The sequence below is a fragment of the Pleurodeles waltl genome, chromosome 7 (genome assembly GCF_031143425.1).
Source record: "Pleurodeles waltl isolate 20211129_DDA chromosome 7, aPleWal1.hap1.20221129, whole genome shotgun sequence".
In the NCBI taxonomy this organism is placed as follows: Eukaryota; Metazoa; Chordata; class Amphibia; order Caudata; family Salamandridae; genus Pleurodeles; species Pleurodeles waltl.
Genome location: NC_090446.1, coordinates 301738881 through 301758815, shown reverse-complemented (window position 1 = coordinate 301758815; position 19935 = coordinate 301738881). Strand labels below are relative to the sequence as shown.

The 19935-nt window shown below is 39.8% G+C and overlaps 1 protein-coding gene across 2 annotated transcripts in view; it reads right to left on the bottom strand.

Moving 5' to 3' along the window:
- Window positions 1-19935, bottom strand: part of RPN2 (ribophorin II) — a 214058-nt gene that overhangs the window by 86202 nt on the left and 107921 nt on the right. For both annotated transcript variants that reach the window (XM_069243724.1, XM_069243725.1), the window contains exons 7-9: window positions 17093-17269; window positions 14730-14848; window positions 6693-6798 (exon numbers count right to left, since the gene is read on the bottom strand). In XM_069243724.1, the coding sequence (XP_069099825.1) occupies window positions 6693-6798; window positions 14730-14848; window positions 17093-17269 (402 nt within the window). The remainder of the gene's footprint in view (window positions 1-6692; window positions 6799-14729; window positions 14849-17092; window positions 17270-19935) is intronic.

Below are 19935 nucleotides of genomic sequence, written 5' to 3'. Positions count from 1 at the left end.
ACACCAGCAGCTCAGGGCCGGTCAGGTGCAGAGTTCAAAGTGGTGCCCAAAAACACATAGGCTAGAATGGAGAGAAGGGGGTGCCCCGGTTCCGGTCTGCTTGCAGGTAAGTACCCGCGTCTTCGGAGGGCAGACCAGGGGGGTTTTGTAGGGCACCGGGGGGGACACAAGCCCACACAGAAATTTCACCCTCAGCAGCGCGGGGGCGGCCGGGTGCAGTGTAGGAACAGGCGTCGGGTTCGCAATGTTAGTCTATGAGAGATCTCGGGATCTCTTCAGCGCTGCAGGCAGGCAAGGGGGGGGATTCCTCGGGGAAACCTCCACTTGGGTAAGGGAGAGGGACTCCTGGGGGTCACTTCTCCAGTGAAAGTCCGGTCCTTCAGGTCCTGGGGGCTGCGGGTGCAGGGTCTCTCCCAGGCGTCGGGACTTTGGATTCAAAGAGTCGCGGTCAGGGGAAGCCTCGGGATTCCCTCTGCAGGCGGCGCTGTGGGGGCTCAGGGGGGACAGGTTTTGGTACTCACAGTATCAGAGTAGTCCTGGGGTCCCTCCTGAGGTGTTGGATCTCCACCAGCCGAGTCGGGGTCGCCGGGTGCAGTGTTGCAAGTCTCAGGCTTCTTGCGGGGAGCTTGCAGGGTTCTTTCAAAGCTGCTGGAAACAAAGTTGCAGCCTTTCTTGGAGCAGGTCCGCTGTCCTCGGGAGTTTCTTGTCTTTTCGAAGCAGGGGCAGTCCTCAGAGGATGTCGAGGTCGCTGGTCCCTTTGGAAGGCGTCGCTGGAGCAGGACCTTTGGAAGGCAGGAGACAGGCCGGTGAGTTTCTGGAGCCAAGGCAGTTGTCGTCTTCTGGTCTTCCTCTGCAGGGGTTTTCAGCTAGGCAGTCCTTCTTCTTGTAGTTGCAGGAATCTAATTTTCTAGGGTTCAGGGTAGCCCTTAAATACTAAATTTAAGGGCGTGTTTAGGTCTGGGGGGTTAGTAGCCAATGGCTACTAGCCCTGAGGGTGGGTACACCCTCTTTGTGCCTCCTCCCAAGGGGAGGGGGTCACAATCCTAACCCTATTGGGGGAATCCTCCATCTGCAAGATGGAGGATTTCTAAAAGTCAGAGTCACCTCAGCTCAGGACACCTTAGGGGCTGTCCTGACTGGCCAGTGACTCCTCCTTGTTGCTTTCTTTGTTCCCTCCAGCCTTGCCGCCAAAAGTGGGGGCCGTGGCCGGAGGGGGCGGGCAACTCCACTAAGCTGGAGTGCCCTGCTGGGCTGTGACAAAGGGGTGAGCCTTTGAGGCTCACCGCCAGGTGTCACAGCTCCTGCCTGGGGGAGGTGTTAGCATCTCCACCCAGTGCAGGCTTTGTTACTGGCCTCAGAGTGACAAAGGCACTCTCCCCATGGGGCCAGCAACATGTCTCTGGTGTGGCAGGCTGCTGGAACTAGTCAGCCTACACAGACAGTCGGTTAAGTTTCAGGGGGCACCTCTAAGGTGCCCTCTGGGGTGTATTTTGCAATAAAAGGTACACTGGCATCAGTGTGCATTTATTGTGCTGAGAAGTTTGATACCAAACTTCCCAGTTTTCAGTGTAGCCATTATGGTGCTGTGGAGTTCGTGTTTGACAGACTCCCAGACCATATACTCTTATGGCTACCCTGCACTTACAATGTCTAAGGTTTTGTTTAGACACTGTAGGGGTACCATGCTCATGCACTGGTACCCTCACCTATGGTATAGTGCACCCTGCCTTAGGGCTGTAAGGCCTGCTAGAGGGGTGTCTTACCTATACTGCATAGGCAGTGAGAGGCTGGCATGGCACCCTGAGGGGAGTGCCATGTCGACTTACTCGTTTTGTCCTCACTAGCACACACAAGCTGGCAAGCAGTGTGTCTGTGCTGAGTGAGAGGTCTCCAGGGTGGCATAAGACATGCTGCAGCCCTTAGAGACCTTCCTTGGCATCAGGGCCCTTGGTACTAAAAGTACCAGTTACAAGGGACTTATCTGGATGCCAGGGTCTGCCAATTGTGGATACAAAAGTACAGGTTAGGGAAAGAACACTGGTGCTGGGGCCTGGTTAGCAGGCCTCAGCACACTTTCAATTGTAAACATAGCATCAGCAAAGGCAAAAAGTCAGGGGGCAACCATGCCAAGGAGGCATTTCCTTACAGACCAGTACTAGCAAGAGGTTAACATCAGCAGCACCACGTGACCCCCATGAGGTTGGGTTTACTTTATAAATGTTGTCAGTCAGTCAACAGTAAGATATATTCAGCAGAATTGTGTATGGGGGTTTTGTACCAACAGAAAGAGCTAAGAAAGAGTTAAACGTCTGAATTAAATGGAGGTGCTGGAGTAGGTTTTTAAACAAAAGTGCTCAGTTGCACATCACTTCCACCTCACGTCAAATTTATTTACAGTTAATTAAAACCATTATGTAAAGCGCAATAGGACAAATATAACCTATACTTGAAGTTATGAAGGTATGAACAGCCTCTAGACGCTGTTAGAATGCAAACATTGTTAATAAACAATGTCATTAAAATATAATGTGAAATAACATGTATTAAAAGGCTTAACTGAAACGGTGTATATATAAATAAAAAAGTGTAGCTGATATGGTGGACACCATAAAAAACGTATATTAATATGAAATAACAATGAAAATGTAGTTGGCTTAATAATTAAATGTACTGAAAATTGAATATTAATAGGTACTAAAAGGATTAATAGTTTACATATTATGGAATGTTTTATTCTTCATGCTTAGCATTGGTTTTAAAAGGCCTCATGTCTTAGCAAGTTTCCAAAGACATGATACTAATGGGTGTTAACTCTGCAAAATGATGTTTCTTTAAGCATCTTGTGTGACTTGCACACTGTGGATAAGTTATGTTCCGTGCTTTTAGCATTTGTTTCCTGAGATGAGATAATAACGTATACACTAAACAAAAGACTTAAGTGCTCACTGTTGTGTTTCATGTTACAATATTTGTACTTGTTCGAGTTTGTGTTTCTTGGCAGGAAGCTCATGCAATGTTTTTCTACAGTGCTTAAATGTAATTTGTGAGAGGAAACTGGTGACCAGGAACAAGAGAAAGAGTCAACCATGGGTGCAGAAAGTGAAGAGATACTTCTGAAACATGGATCAGAGGTTAGTGGTCGAACACTAAAGCACCCCACAGTCTGACCAATAGAAACGTAGCTTGTTGCTTTCTAGGATTTTAATATAGCAAAGATTAGATGAGGTAAGCTCAGATTCTTTTTTTTTCTATGCTAGACAGATGTGTTTCGGTCATCTTAGCTCTTTGTCTATGATTCTGTCAGTTCAGATACATTAAGCCCAAACTTTACTGAACTGTTAACCCATTCATAAATAACACTGATGTTGTACAATGAAGACCAGATGCTCAACTGATGAAGACATTGCTGCTTGCTGATCCATTTAAGAGAGATATAACTAAATGCACATTTGTTCTTCTTGCAGATTTTTATGTTTTCTCTCTTTAGAAAATTCAGCTGCTATTTTTGCTTAGCACCACAGTCAGATGCTTTTCAAATTAATTGTTGTCTTTTTTCCTTTTTGCATGAAGCCCAAACATGCTATCAAAATAATAGTCAGGGATGCCAACATTTAAATTCAACTGTTTATGTAATTTGACTGTGAACAATTCATCTGCAATAACTAAATGTATTCTGTTTCCATCATTCATCGGTTATTGTTGTTATTCTGCATGGTGGTTCTTGAATGATTAATGATAAATATTTTGTCCAGACTGAAATTTTTCCAAAAATTTGGTCAGCCTGTATTGTTCTTGTACTTCTAACATTTGGTTTTGCGTTTGATTTATGTGATCGTAGCATTGTTAATATAAAGGGCAACAAATGTGTGAACTTTATTAACCTGGTGTGGTGATTCATTACCACATAGGTCATGGTGCGTATAAATTACTGCCTTGAAAATTGAAATTGATCTCTATTGATTTGATATTGTAAATGTTGATTGAGAGGATGTTATCGCACTCCTATCTGAGTCAAAAGGTTCAGATTTACCTCGCAGTATAATAGATGGTTACCCTATACATGTCACCTTAAAAATAAAATATCAAAAGAAATATAAGGCTGGACCCATGCACAACATTAAAATAACAAAACATTATAAAATAATTTTAAAACAAGCCAAATTTAAAACACTGCATAATTTATACTTGATAGGCAGGGAATAAATCATTAGTCAAACGTTATAGTGCTGCTAGTGTTTGAGCACTCGGATGTCATGGCCAGAAGGCATTTCAGACGGATTGGGCATATATAGGGACAAAGTCCTATAGAGCAAGAGAAAGTTTAGAAAGTGCTTTAAGCCAACTGAGGCCATGTTGGCACTTGCAAGCAATTGTTCAGGTCAATTTTAAAGCTCATAATGTGTTAACTTTCTAAGAGGGTTAGGCATTTGAATGGCAAGAGCCACAGTTCCAGGAGTTGTAGAGAGGTCTCAAAGTCTTAAAATATAACTGATATCAATTTTGAATCAATAAAGTCAATGGTTGCTTTGTGCAAAAACAAAAAAAATATTGATAAAAACACACTAGTGCTGCATTTTGAGGTCAATACTTCTAACAAGAACGAATCTACTGCTCACTTAACCTTACTAAGAGTGATTTAGCATGGTTCATTAATTTTATAAATCTAGTCACCATGTATCGATATCCACCTTCCAAACAGGAAGTAACGGAAAAGCAATGAGTCAAGATATGAGACCAGTTAAAGGGAAGACCCACACCAGTATAGCTTTGTAGCACTACATCACTGGCATACTGGAGTGAAGCGATGTGCCCTGAGCCATCTATGTGTGGATGAAATTCTGCGGCATCAAGTTGTGAACTCAGGTCTGCGATATATAGATTAAAAGCTGTGGAAGTACGCATCCTTGTTTCAGTCATCTATGTCTGCAGATCTTAGGGAAATTAGACTGATTTGTGCCCAGCTTAACCTTAACTCTGATACCGGAGTTAAGAAGCTGTATGGAGTCAATATGCCAGCTGGTCAGTTTTTTTCCCAATGATGTTTTTTGTTGGAATGCTCTAAAGCCATGCTAAAATCGACAAAGCAAGAATGCAATACAGCTTTCTTGTTTATAGACTTCTCAATCAGCATGGAAAGAGACACCAAGTTATCAGTGGTACTTGCCGTGGCTTGAAGGCCTGTTTGGTATATAATTAAACTTCCGGGCACAAGCATCAAAATCATTCATTAACAAGTTAGTGAAATCATATCCAGCCACGCTGCCAACCTAAAGCTGCTTGCATTCAAGGTAAAGCCTTTTTCTAAAAAGGGCTGTAACACGGAGCCGTGTCAGGAATCCGGGACAGTCAACGATCTTAGACATTATGAGACTAGGCAAGGAAAGCTTACAGCAGAGGGCTTAGTGTCTGTTTAATCGGTTTTCTGCAACACAGAGGCTAAAGATTCAAAGGCCATAGTCAAATAATAAAGAAAAATAAATTGGACGTCATCAACAATGGGAGATTGCTCCCATTGTTGATGACGTCCAATTTATTTTTGACAGTAAGGAATCTGCAGGAGCAGAAAGAATATTACAAAATTAAGGAAGTTTTCTTTCTAATTGATTCAAACTCTCGCAGATAACTAACATGAACCAGTCTCGTAGCCCTTTTGAAGGAGAAGGGCTGATGTTACTAGTGCTGTGAATTAAGCCGAAAGAGATCAGATAGAATTGTGATTGATCATTTGTATCTAGGAAGTTACACAATTATTTACTTGTTCTTGCAAGACTGGTATTTTCACTAAATTAATTAACAAACTTCCCTCTTCTCTCTGTAATTTGCGATAAAACTACCACTGTGAGAAAAACTTCCAGAGTTTCATGCTCGTGCTGTGGAGCTAGTTTGGTGCCTAAATAGGGCAGCAGAGATTTTCCCAAAATGTGTTGCTGTGTGCCCAGGGAAACAGATCTCTTTTGTGTATTCCTTTTTCCAATGGGGAAAATGAAAATGTCGACATTTCTGCTATGTGTGCCTTAAAACTATTTTGAATTTTATGATGCACTACTTGGCAAGTATTTATGCCTGTTTATTATTCAAATATAATAAAAAAGACAATGGCACATTTAGCCCTTTTTCAAGATTTGTTCATGTTGTGTGCTTAGGTTGAAATATTCAATGCTTATAAAACGAATAGCCCATAAAAAACCCTAACATGTACGTTATCTAATTGAAAAGATACATTTCTCTCTGAAAGGCAGGCACATACAGAAGATGACACTGTTAGCAGACTGTAGTATTAGGACCGGAACCCGTCTGGATAGCAGTGTAAGCAGGTTACAGACCCCCACAAATGTTATTTCCAATTGCTCTTTAATGTACACATTTACGATTTTAAGGATTATAACATGCTTTAAAGGCGCTGACATGTATCTCTTACTGATAGGAATCCTTCAGCCAGGAGGCATGCTATTTGACAATTGACAGAGCACATAATCTTGATATATTTACTAGGCAATAGCATGGAGCACTGCACAATAGAACAAAATATGTATGTGCCGGAGTTAAAGGGTTGTTAGTAGCAAATAGAAACTGTCCCCACTAGATAAGAGTGTCTCCTAGAATGACATCAAACGTCTAGATCTGTATGAGCAGTTAAATTTTATACCTGGAAACACTTTCTCAATTAGAAATACTCCGACAATCTGACGTACCTCCACTTGGCTGGCAATGTATCTGTTGTCACCCTCTATGCTCAGTGAAAAGTCATAATATCCACTGGTTGGCTTGGCATCCATGAAGTTGAGTTCAAAGACATCCCTTGGAGAATGAAAAGTTATGTAAGACTGAGAATGAGAACGGTGTACAGACACAAGACGTGTAAATGATTATATTTATCACACAAATTCTTCAAAGTGCTCAATATTTTGCATTTGTAAAGAAATTAAAGAGCATCAAACAGCATATGATGCGCACTATAATAACAGACACACGTAGAAGGAAAAAATAACAAGCATTTGCAATACAATGGGTCTTGCATTTGCTTGAGTTAGAGCTATTAGCATTTTAAATTCCTAACTGGACTTTTCTTGCCACATAAACTGAAAATGAAAAAAGTAAAACAGATGACACAAGGGAGCAGGTTCAAAATGCCCCGGCTGCCATAAACATGAGCGCGAAGCAGACACAAAAGGAAAAAGAAGTTTGCTTGCAGTCGAATGTATCGGCAATCATGCAATTATCCATGTAACAGGGGCAGTCTGCAAGGTGGGAACAAAACCGCCCCAAGGAGGGACAAATGTAAAGCATTTACCAATGATAAAGGATTTTTTAAAGGCAAGCCCACTAACAAGTGAAAGTGATGGGCGTGTGAAATCACGAGCTGGCCTCTGTAGCTGCCTGAAATCAATCACGTCCCCTCATGTACTGGGCCCGTTCACAGTTGGCTTCTCCAAGTTTTGGATGTAACTGGGGAAAATGTGCCCTTATTTTAGACAGTGGAATAACACAGTGCACATATGTGGGCTGTTCTTCTAAGACTTCAGTTCTACTGCTCTTTTAAATAAGCGTTTGAGCCAAATGTAGTCTTACTTTTAATATAAAGACTATTCTTTACACACTTATCTGTTGTTCTTTTACTTTGAGTGACACACATTGCAAGAGAATAAAAGTGCTGGTAAAGTATCTCATATTAATTTGACACACATTGCAAGAGAATAAAAGTGCTGGTAAAGTATCTCATATTAATTAAGGAGGAGGAGCCTCTGCATCATTCGGGAGTATTCCCTCTAGCCAAGTATGTAGACAGGCCAGTAGGGCAGGGACAAAAGCAGAGCTGTGCACCCCCATATAGGACTGACTCTTCCCTCTGAGACCCTGTGCACATCATGTGTTCAACCGGATGTCCCAAATTGTATGCAGCAGGATAGCAGAGTATTTTAATTCAGAGAAGGAAGAACAAATAAAGGTGAATTATAAAGAAGAGAGTCGCTACAGAATTTTACTTACAGCAGCACGTTCATTTCCAATCACCAAAATGAATTCACAAATATTTGATTAATTACGTTTAGATGTAGCACCAACAGCAATTTTCTGTGTCTAGACCTTTCATATGATATAAAAGTGTTTAATAGTTTTAGAAAGATGGCGCATAATGTAGGATCCTAGAGCCTCGTAGTAACCATATTAAAGACAGTGATGCTTCAGGTATGAAAAAGTACAAATGTATTTTTAAGATAGTCATTGTAAATGTATCTGCATAAAGTGGTAGTTTGTTTTACAGTTAAGCGAGGTGGGCAACGGGAGCAGCTCTTAACTATTAAAAATAAATCAATTTTTAATGTGATCTAACTTTAAAAAAAAAAAAATAACAATCACTATGTATTTACATCTGAACAAGAATGTATCAGTGCAAGTATATGTGTTGCATAATTTTGCTTTCGCCTAAATGTCTTCTAGCTATTAAGGAAATGTTTAAATGAAAACTTAATTACTTATTTGTGCAAAAAAGTGTGATTTCTGTGTATAGATTGTGTGTTTATGATGAAAGCACGTTTGCGTATTTTTAAAGGTTCAGTACGTATTAATTAGTCTGGAGGCTGGGCTTATGCACTCTGTACTCAAAGATAAATAATTAGGTAATAGTTTATGTATTGTATTATGTTAACGTTGTTGTTAAATTGAAGTGACACTATGGCTGAAGAGGAAAATTAAAGTACACAGGAGACCTCGGTTCTTGTCATTAATTCCATATTTGAGAGACAACGGTAGAAAATCAATTATGTCTGTATATATTTATTTAAAAGAAATGTCTGAAACCTGCCCCGAGGGTGCCCAAGTACTTCCATCCAAAAATTATGGTAGAAACACCAATATTCATACCAAATAAGCAAGGAAAGAATAAAAGTATAGTTTCAAAATAAAATGCATTAAAACTAAAAGACTCCCATGGGATGAACGTCAAGCAAGCCATACCGGTGTAGCATAAACGTAGGACATATAGGTTTGCTAGATCTAAGAAAAGGAGACACACATAAGGTAGAATTTAAGAGTTGCCAAAAAAGATCGACAGTATTAACTGTGCAGACATCCCAATACACCAGCCTCTCTCCGTTGTGGTACCGGATGATGCGCTGTGTAATAGATAGAATGAGTGAACGCATGATTTTGTGTAAAGCTGACCTTTTTCCTTTTCTGGAAGTGTGTTCATCGCAACATGAGTGCTCTTATTATCACTGGTGGCAGAGCCACTGGAAATGTTTTTGTCAGACTACGAATAGGCTGCGTGCAGAAAGAACTCCGGCAGCATTCCAACTTGTAAAAATAAACAGGACATTTAAATATTTTATATACATTATTCTTCCACGCAATTCAGGTGTCAATGTCACAAATGAACAATGATGCACATCTACTATTACAAACTATTAGATTTTATGTCCACTTAGCAATGTCATCTTGGTTGAGAGTGTGGGGTAAGTTAGCCATCTAACTAGAGCCCACATACCTGAAACCAAATTGGACTGAAGACTGTTCAGTAGAGCGAGTGGCAACACGAAGAGAGCGAGGGTGGTTTCAAGGGACCCCTTAAAGAGGCAATGCCACTTATAGCCTTGTGGGGCCCAGAGCTGCCCTCGCAATGATTTGTGTACTTTTTGTGCCTGCTTCTCGTTTTGCAGGGCATTTAGTTTATCTAAATAAACTGTACGATGCATTGTCGCTGTAATTAAAAAACATCACGCCTGCAGTCACTAATCAGCAGAGCACTCTCTTTGAAGCATCTCTAGAGCACAGCACTGGTCTCTTCTGGCTATGGCAGAGACAACAAGGAAATTAAAGCTCTCATTCCACGCCAAGCTTGAGAGCTAAGACAAAGGAGGTTGAGATGGCCCTGGATAAGCCCTCCTCTGCTGTTGGTTTTATGTTTGAGAGGGAGCTGGTGGGGAGGGACTTGTCCGAGGTAGCGTGGCTGCTCTGGAACACACGCCCATAGTGTAAGATGGACAGGTAAAAACTAAAAAAAAAAAAAAAAAAAAAAAAAGTCCCAGAAGACAAACAGGACAGAGCATACTTATACAGTAATGGGTCCCTGCTCCCAAAGCGAAAAAAGAAGGACAAAGAGGAAAGAACTGACCACTAGCAAGCAAGGATTTTTAAAAGTCAATCTATCGAACAAATGAAATTGCTCTGAACCCACTGTATAAGTACACAAGAGGTCGAACGCTTAAACTCAACCCAAAAACTCAGGTTATCAAGTCACAACGGTATTGCCGGACTCTAAACATGCTGTAGAGAAAGGATAGACAGAAGTATCTTGTTTGAAAGGCAAACAATTGGCCTTGTGCCTTCAAGCACATGAGAATATTAAATAAAAGCTTAAGAAAGGTTTAAAGCCACTTTTTTAAAAAGTAATAAGTATTTTCTTCAAATCTATTCAACATGCAATTGTCTATATGAATTTTCTGCTACAACGGAAATCAGCCACAATATCTATGATCACTCTTACAGCAGGTTTAAGGTCAAAATCAGCCTGAGTTCCACTGTTGCAAGTGACTTTTGGTGGGTGGAGATCAAAGAAAACAAACACTTCAAAGAATACAGCTTAGACAAGATTCCAAAAACAAAGCAAGTCTGCTATTTGTGGAAGCATCATCTCTAAGTGCTGTTCTGAAGAAGTCTTCTGTCAGCTAGTCTGTGGTGGATTTCAGCAGAATTAAGATTTTCTTTTTATCAAAAAGTTTTCAGGTCCTTAAGGAATCTAAGTGATTGATTCCAAAAGGCGAGGGTTTTTCTGGTAGCAGAGGAATCTGTGGGAGATTTAATCCAATTTGAACAGGTTTTGACTGACACTGGTATCCAAAAGAGGATGTACTGAGGTACTGTGTGATCAAATAGGCTTACTTCACGAAAGGAGACCTGAGCACCATCCAAAGCACCCAATTAAAATTGAACAAATGAAATAACAGCTTACTTTAGCGAAGGCAGTATATAAGAGACACTGTACAGGCAGTCTGAAGTTAGCAGGGGGTGGAGGAGGATTGCATTTTTTTTAAACGTTAACTTCAGGGCAAGAATTTGTTTATGCTGTTCTTACAGTGTAACGTCTTCGGCAGTGGCCATGATAAACACTAGGAATTTGGTTGCATGCATAAAACGATAAAACAGAAGTTGAAAACACTGGCAGCTGAATATTTGTCAATTTTGATGAGTAACCCAGACTCTAATCACATAGGCACTAGATCTGTATATGTAAGAGATGAGGAAACATTTCCATTATAAATCTAGCAATCTTCTCTCTCTTATCACGCCTTGCACTGGCAGTTGCTGTAGACCAATATTTTGTTTTACGGCAATTCGGACCTCCAACAACAAAAAAAGGTTGACAGTCCCAAGTATTCAAAACGGGGATGAGGGAGAGTTGTTTACAACTTCCACAAAGGCGCCTACAATGAAGAACTATGATTGCAAGAAAGAAGCATGGCATTCTGTATTGAAGGATCTTCATTGAACAGAGCTACAAGCTTACCCCTCATCCAAGGGTTTTGATTAAATGTGTCAGATAGAAATAAATCTAAACCAATTGCTAAACAAAAGTTAAGCAATTGTTTTTTTTTTTTTCCTTTTTCTTTTTTTAAATGATAGCCTGACCCGCATCCTGCCTCCATGCATCTGCTGTAGCACCTATATCAAAGCTAGCTTCTTAAACTTTGGAACAGACTTCCAAGTAGCAGTTTTACAAATCTATGAAAAAAAAACATGGAGTTGCTGCTTTTCCTCTCACTGAATGGCTTTAGTTTTATAAAGCTAGGGTCAGTTGAGCTGCTGCTAATATGACAGAGGCAATAAATCATCAACCTCGATACAGATTGTTCAGAGGTGGGATACTCAGTACATAATGGACCTAAATAGGAAAAGAGTTGAGAAAATATTTATAACATTTTTGTTTTCTCCACAGATATCAAATAACATTAAGAGCTCCTCAGTCGAGTACCAAGAATTTTGAAAAACTGGTAATGTGTCAGATTGATTTAAGTGAACATCCAAAACCACTTTCGGAAGAAAAGATGTATTAGACTTTAAAACCAGTCTAGAAGAGCAGAGAACTGTACAGTTGAATTGATAGCACTTGGATTTTGCGAACAATACAGAGCTGACATTAATTAGAAAAGCAGGTTTCCATTAAAGATGCTGCAAAAAGACTTTGCGAATGGGCTCAAATGGGGGAGCCTGGAAGACGGGTTTCCGATAGGAAGAAAAAACAACTGTCTACGGAAACAGTGAAAAGGGATTACGGGAACAAAAAAAAAAAAAAAAAACACAATTTTCTAATCAGTTGAGGACACCCTTGAGTCGTCTTTGGGACCCCAAGGGTCCCTTGACCACATATTAAGAACCACTGCTGTAACTGATGAACGTTGCAGGACTTAATTAGCTAGATACTCAAAGCATGGCAGAATCATCGCTTCTTGTCAGCATGCAGGGTCTTTTTTTCTGATTACATCATAAAATAATATTTTCTACCAAAAGGCATAGAATGTCTTATTATTAGTCCTTTTAGATACTTTTAGAATGTCGATGGAGTTCTTCTGAAGATTTAAAATGCTTTGATTGGATCAATTAACAAGCCATGCAGCCAAATTAAAGGATATTAGACTAAGACAGAACATGTGTCCCTGGAATTTGGTCAGGAGATCCAGATTTCAAGGAGCCTCATGTAACTTTTCCATCATCAACTTTTGGAAACCAGGGCAAAAGGGGGCTTCCTGGTGTGTGATTGCCCGAGTGTGAGAATTACTGAGGTCTTTAGTGGAATCTGGGGAAACCATAACAGAAAGCTTTTCATAGTAAAAAAACATTGCCTACAGTGCGCAGCCCTGGGTATCTATAGGTGTAGTCTTGCCACTTTGTGTTTTCTGCCATGGCAATAGATCCTATAAACACTGTTGGTGAGGCTAATGTGCAACCTAGCATTCAGGAGTAGGAGGATGAATTATGCTATTGAGATCACAAGAGACAAAATCAGCCTCGTTGTGAGATTGTGAGCAGAAAGTGCTTTGTGATGCTGCCAGTGAGTCTTGTTACTGTATGAGGGAGTGGTTGCTCATTACAGTTTTAGGGCATCAAGGCTCACTAGATGTCACAGATACTCAATGTTAGCTGACATTCCTGCCTGGGGCTATAAAAGGTCTTTGCTAGTGGGCACATTGAACTCTACTGATGCAATAAGAATGATTTAAGAACCACCACGAACACTGATGGAAGGTGAATAATACCTTTAACGCAAAACCTCAAAAGTTATGTAATACCTCATTGAAAGTAGTAACGTCATTTGCCACTCCTGCCATCACGGGGTAAAGGTGGCAAGCGCAGGACATTAATGGACAGAATGTGATGCTCAGTATTCACTTTCAATGAGGTAAGATGTTAACAGTGACAAATGATTATCACTGGAAACTGACATTTTACTTTACATATTTACATATTATGATTTACTCTGGAGTCACACTGACATTCAGTGAGGTTGCAGCCTACCTCTTCTGAGCCTTCTGTCCCTGAAATAAGCCATTCAGCTAGAAGATATGTAAGCACAGAATATTCCCTACACCAATAGCAACCTTACAACAATTTTCTCAACTTCCAAATGAGACCCAACAATGGAAACTGCTTTTACAATCTACACAATACAAACCGTCTGCTAATTTTGCACTTTCCCCATCTACAGCATATATCCAGGCAAGCACCTCAGTTCTGAAGCCCACACAGATGAAGTGTGTCATTTCATAATGTAGAAATTGCACATTGTCAAAATAACAGTAAAGTCATACGCAAGGGGATGGCAATGAGCATCGCTACTCTGAAATACAACAGCAAAACTCAGGAATAGTAGAGAAAACCGTATCACGCTCCTGGACTATTCAAAACCCAGAGTAAAATGGTAATAGTCCGTCAAACTAGCCCAACGCATTCTAATGCCATAATATTGGGAGTTAAGAGATGCACAGAAATCATTTACCAAAGCATAAAAGACAGCACCAGCAAATCTGCTGATAAGCAGAATAAGCATTCCACAGATGCCTTAATATAGATCAACTGTAGAGTGATGTTCTCCCTTATACACCATAGGCTCACTATTAACCTCTACTGCTCAATTAAAGGAGAGGTACTCCAGTCCAATTTCCAAACAGCAACCACCATTACCACTATTTCTTAAGTATAATAGCCTTTTGAGCCTCACTATTGCACAAGCTGTTTACTAAGCACAACTCTGCACAGATAAGATCAGCATGCCCACAGTGGTCTTTGAGAAATCCTGCCAGGATTAGTACTGCCATGCAAAAGAAGCAGTGCTCTTTCGGAGTCTCAGATTGTTCACAAAGGAAAATAGCTGTGGATAAGTTGAGAGCTTTTCCTGACTTCACGTGCCTCGAATAACACCTCTAGTTTGAGCCCTGGAGCAATTAATACATTTACCCAAGAGCTCTGGAGCGATCTTTATTGCAAAAATAAAATAATAAAAAACACACACTAAAATGCCCAATAAACAAGTATCTTCGCTAGAGCAATAAGCTACCACATACTATGCTTATCTGATTGCTCACCTACATCCCAATTGGAACACAGCACAAACTGAGGCAGCGGCTCAACTGTAAATATTTGTGTCAAAGAAGTAATGCTAAATCTTATCAAAATAAAGTATCACTGCTTGGTATGGCATATAATAAATACTCTTAACTCAGGCAAAAAAGTTACCGTACCCTGATGGGGAGAATGTGGTCTGTTGAAGGATTGTGGCTTTGGTGGCTGCAGACTTTGCATGCTGCAATTTAACTTGTGCTTGGGTCAGCGGCTGGGACAGAACATCGGTAACCCGCAGCTGGAAAAAGGTAGGTGCCACAAACAGTTACTAAATAACACAGAAGCAATGTAAAACATATGTTACAAATTTTAAGCAAAAACATAGCTACCTACTGCTTCTTTCTACTATGATGAAGGGAAAAAAGTGATGCATTAGAACAGTGGTTCCCAACCTTTGATACGGGGACGCCTGGAGGTCCACGAAACCACTTTAGGGGGCCCGTGACTGCTTAGAAAATATGATATTATCAGATTAGGTCCCCAGCTTTCAGTAATGACTCAGTGGAAGGTCCCCGGATTCTAGTAATGATTGAGTGGGGGTCCCTGGGTTCCAGCACTGATAGAGTGGGAGTCCACAAAAGCCAAAAGGTGGGAACCACTGCATAACACTAACAAAACCATGAGACCTGTGCTGTATTTTCTAATATTTGTTCTTTAATATTAGTTCAAATATATTTGGTTTACAATAATAATCCCACTTTTGTTGTGGATGCTCTAGACCCCCAAGTTGCAATTACATTTTCATTCAATTTAAGTTTTCAGCAGATTAGGATTCTATGTTCACTGGCGATGACGCCAAAGGACAACTTAGTAATAAGAATAGTTCTTCAACAGTGTAATATGAAATGTGTGAAAAGATCACTATGAATGATTCTGTAATCTAATTATTGAATGCTGTCAGCAGATATCAAGCTCCACCAAGTCAATAAAAGTTCAGCCAAGAGAAAACATACTCCCTTGCTTTTGGAAATTAGATGAGGAAAACATTTCTTCCCTAATCAGAGGGGAAAGGTGAAAGGATCCTACAAAGAAAATCACATCGGAAGTCCACTTACACAGGTAAATTAAATCAGTGGTGTGGAATTCCTATAGCCAGATGCCCAGGACATATTGTTTGCGATCAAGGACAACAAGTTTTCAAGTTTACTTCGTCCTTGGGACAAGAAGGCCCAACTCCCTGCAGCACAAACCCTTTGGCTGCCAATTTACCATACCACATTAAAGAGTAGGGAAAGGAATTGTCTGAGGTTGAGATAACGTGTCCATATGTAAATGGTGTTCAAAATAGCATTTAGGGTTGCTTAATGCAAAGCCTTTATTATTAGGGAGAGAGTTCTAAATAAATGTTGCAAGCTCAGACTGCACTACGGACAGTAATTCATGTAAAACAGCATGTGAACAAGTTTGCAAAGTTTGAAATATGAGGCTACGCATAATGCTCTCAGAAAGCTCTCCGATTAAAATGGAAATTTTTGCAGAAGCTTGAATGCAAGGTTGATGATTTCTTGCATTCAAAATATAACGTACACAAAAATGCAACTAGGTAAAAAACGTTTTGTTAAACTACTGTGAAACTTAGGTACCATTTCATTGAAGCATCATTTAGTAAAATGTGTTTATGCATGCAAAAAATATTTATAATGGCAATTCAGTGTAACTATTTCTGGCAGGATTATGGGAAGCATGAATATAAACAAGCACTAGCAAAGCCACTAGGTCCAACATTTGTGGTCAGTCTTTTGGTGATGTCAATGCATGTCTGTTTTGAAATGGCTTTTCTAAAACTTTATTGCTGCAGAAGCTGCTGGGCCCTCACAACTGTGCCAAACATTAGCAAAACGCAAAAATATTTTTGGGTCCCAATAAGCGAACATTGCCACAGTAGTTACTGGCATTGAACAAAACTACTTTGCTTGCCAGTATGCTCCGTGTTAAAGAGCAGATTTCGATAAATGCAATGTAATGTAAAATTAACTTTGAGACCATGAAACTTGTCAAGTGTGAGTGTATCAAGGCGCTGGGTAAGAGAGAGTTCTGCAAGCAGGAGTCACAATTAAGCCAGCTGATAGATGGACATATAGTTTTAATAAAACAAAAAGGTCTTGGTTAACACGAGACCTAATTATGGCTCCAATTCCTAAAGAATATCACAAAAGTGCAAACTTGGTATATGTTTTTCCATTAGAGCAGATTTTAGTATTTCATGAATTCACAAGAATTTACAGAAGTAGACCAGAAAACCGTAGTCCTAGAAAATATTTGTGTGCTTTATTTTAGCACAAACAAATCTTTCTTAAAAATTATGATCGACTTCAAATGCATTGTAATACCAAATGCAGATGAAAAAAACCTAATCGAATTTAAATGGTTTAAAGCAACACTGATAAATAGAACTATGATGAGCAGTCACTCTGTGCCTGTTTTTATCACTTCTAGTGAATGTAACATTAATTAGGCAACATCAATAGAGTCCAAAACTTACCCGGAGGATGGGATGCTTATGAGATACTGCTGCAGGCCCATCAGAGACCACGATGAGAGGAAGGTGATAGTTGTTTTGAGAGAGAGCCGCTGCAGCACATGCAACACCAAATGCCTCAGACAGACTCTCAAAGTTCTTCTTGCTGAAAACTGCGTTCACAAGCTGGACAATCTGATCCTAAAAGGAGTCATAAGTGTGATAAACAATTAAAAGGAAGGCTAGAAGTGAATAGACAAAATAATAGGTACATTGATTTAATGAAGGCCTTCTATAGGATTCTCAGCAGCAACCTACAAAGGATGTCTGAAGCATTTAAATGAAAACAAAGCTTATTAAGATAACTAACCTGCTTTTCTTGTTCTAAACTTGCATAATAAATATATATATATATATATATATATATATATATATATATATATATATATATATATAAAAATCAAAGGTTACAGGGACATTATGGTCAGGCTCCGATTTTAAACGTATAAAACAATAGAAATCTACCAGTTAAAGTTACCTCAAGTAACTATAACTTGTGGCCTAAAGTTACTATAACTCGCGTCCTCGCCATGCACAGTTTTTTCAACAGAAATTGTTACTGCAAATATCACATGGATATTATTATCAATGATGTTATGAAAGATAGCATGATTGCCGTAATCTGTGGGGTAATTGGCAGTGGGACAGTGGCCAGGCAGCCCCCCTCATATTACATGAAAACGTTAGGGAGGTGGCGATCCCCCAGGGCAGCAAGGGGCCACAGGTCCCTGCATACAAAAAACATAAGCCAAGGGGAGGTGGCAGTCCCCGGAGCATCCAGAGGGGGCCAGAAGACCCCTCCCGTTTTTTTTTTCCTGTAAAAAGCCCTGTGACTTGGCCCACTTTGGGGCATTAGACTAAGCGCGGGAGACCGTGCTTCGTTTTTCAATTTATTTGACTAGCGGAGTCACGGATCCACCGCATTTTTACTCGTAAAATAAAAAATGTTTTTTTAGCCCTGGGAGTTCTGTTTGGGACGCCACCACCAGAGCTAAGGGGTCAAGGTGTTCGTACCCTGGCCCCTTTTGTTTGTAACTTTTCTTTGGGGGAACTCAGCTTGACAACACTTTAACGACTTCTGCTATTGAAGTGCTACCAGCCAATCAGATCTCTGCACAAGATCGGGAAGGGTTGCAAATCCTTTGCGTCCCTAGATATAATTTTTTGTTTTCCCCTTAATTTCTCAAAAACAACTGAACTGAATTACGCCAAAACAAAAAAGCACTCTTTCTGAACAAGGACCTACCTTACTGCCAAAATTGGTGTAATTCTGTCCAGTAGTTTTTGTGTTTTCTCTGTTCAAAATCCCCAATATGAAAATGAATGGGAAAAATGTGTTTTGGGGCCCTCCTTTTTTCTCAGCTCCCACCGGACAAATCACCCTGAAACTTTCCAGGCAGCAGCTGATGGGACTGGCAATTGTTTTTGGAATGTTTTGTGAAGATTCGTCAAGAGGAGCCAAAGATATAGGCAAGTGAAAAAAACCTTTTTATACAGAAATTAGATCCTAATTAGAACTACTTAGTTCCAACCGCCACAAGGTAAAATATAAATATATATATTTAAACAAAAAAAAAAAAAGGTTAAAGAAATGTCATATGTAGGTGAATACGTCAGTGGCAACATTAACGTTTTGAACAAAAAAAAATAAAAAATAAAAAATACATTCACCAGTTATAGTTAGCTCTGCCTCTATAATGTATGCCTCTGCCACGCAGTGCTTATGACTACACATATTAAGTCACTCATGACATGCTCTATGACATCATTTATGACACCACTGATGACATCACCCAACAAGTATGCTGGCTTTTTTTTTTTTTTTTTTTTTTTTTTTAAATAGTTTACATAATGACTGATAACTTCCATACTACTTTTCTACCTAATTTTGTACAGCCTGTGTCCAGCTAATCTGTGTACCCCTTAAGAAAAAGCATGTGCCACTAATGCATCTTCAGCGTGTAGAGGTACTGAACATGTTCTAAATCTTTGTACTGAAGACTGTCTGTAGGTGACAGTTGATGACTAATTCACATGTTCCACCCAAGTTATTTGGCTCTGCAGAGAAAGTATCCAACATGGGAAAGATTGGGCGTAAAACATTAAGTATTGCAAGCAGCTTTCAGTTATTGGACAGAATCATGTCGGCATGACAATTTCTACAAGCCTGTGTGCACCTGGTACTAACCAATGTACATGTGCTTGTTTTGCTTCAGAAGATGGGTTATCTAAAGTTTTTAACATAGTATGAAGGCTGCAGGTAGTATGATCTTAGCACCTTGGTTATTTTAAGTAAATAGTCGCTCTTTGGACAAGATTTGCATTGAGTGTAAACTGTTCTTAAAAGATACTTTTTAAATACTTTTTGGTGTATTTCTCATAAAAGTTTCACTGTCTGCAAACAGTGTGGTATACAGTGGAATCCCTCCATAGAATAAACACTGTTAACGGTACCCACTTTTCTACTCATATCCACTTATCAATGTAGGTTCAGTGACTGTCAGGGGTTTGATAAAGGTAAAGCCTGTTCCTAGTAGGTCATTAGTTATTTAACAGGGCTTGAGTCTCTGGTAGAACTTAGTTTTCACTGAACAGTTGTATACAGGGTGAACACTGTGTTCAGGATAGGTTACCCTTTTATCTCTAGTTCACAGTCAACATGTACTTAGTATAGGGTCAATGTTGCACCTAACATAAGCTTGCTTCATCTATGAGGGTTGTAGTTATGATTGCAGCAATGATGTCATATACTATTCTGAGCTATTTTGCATTTACTTTCTTAGCTTTAATACTATACCCAGTTATGG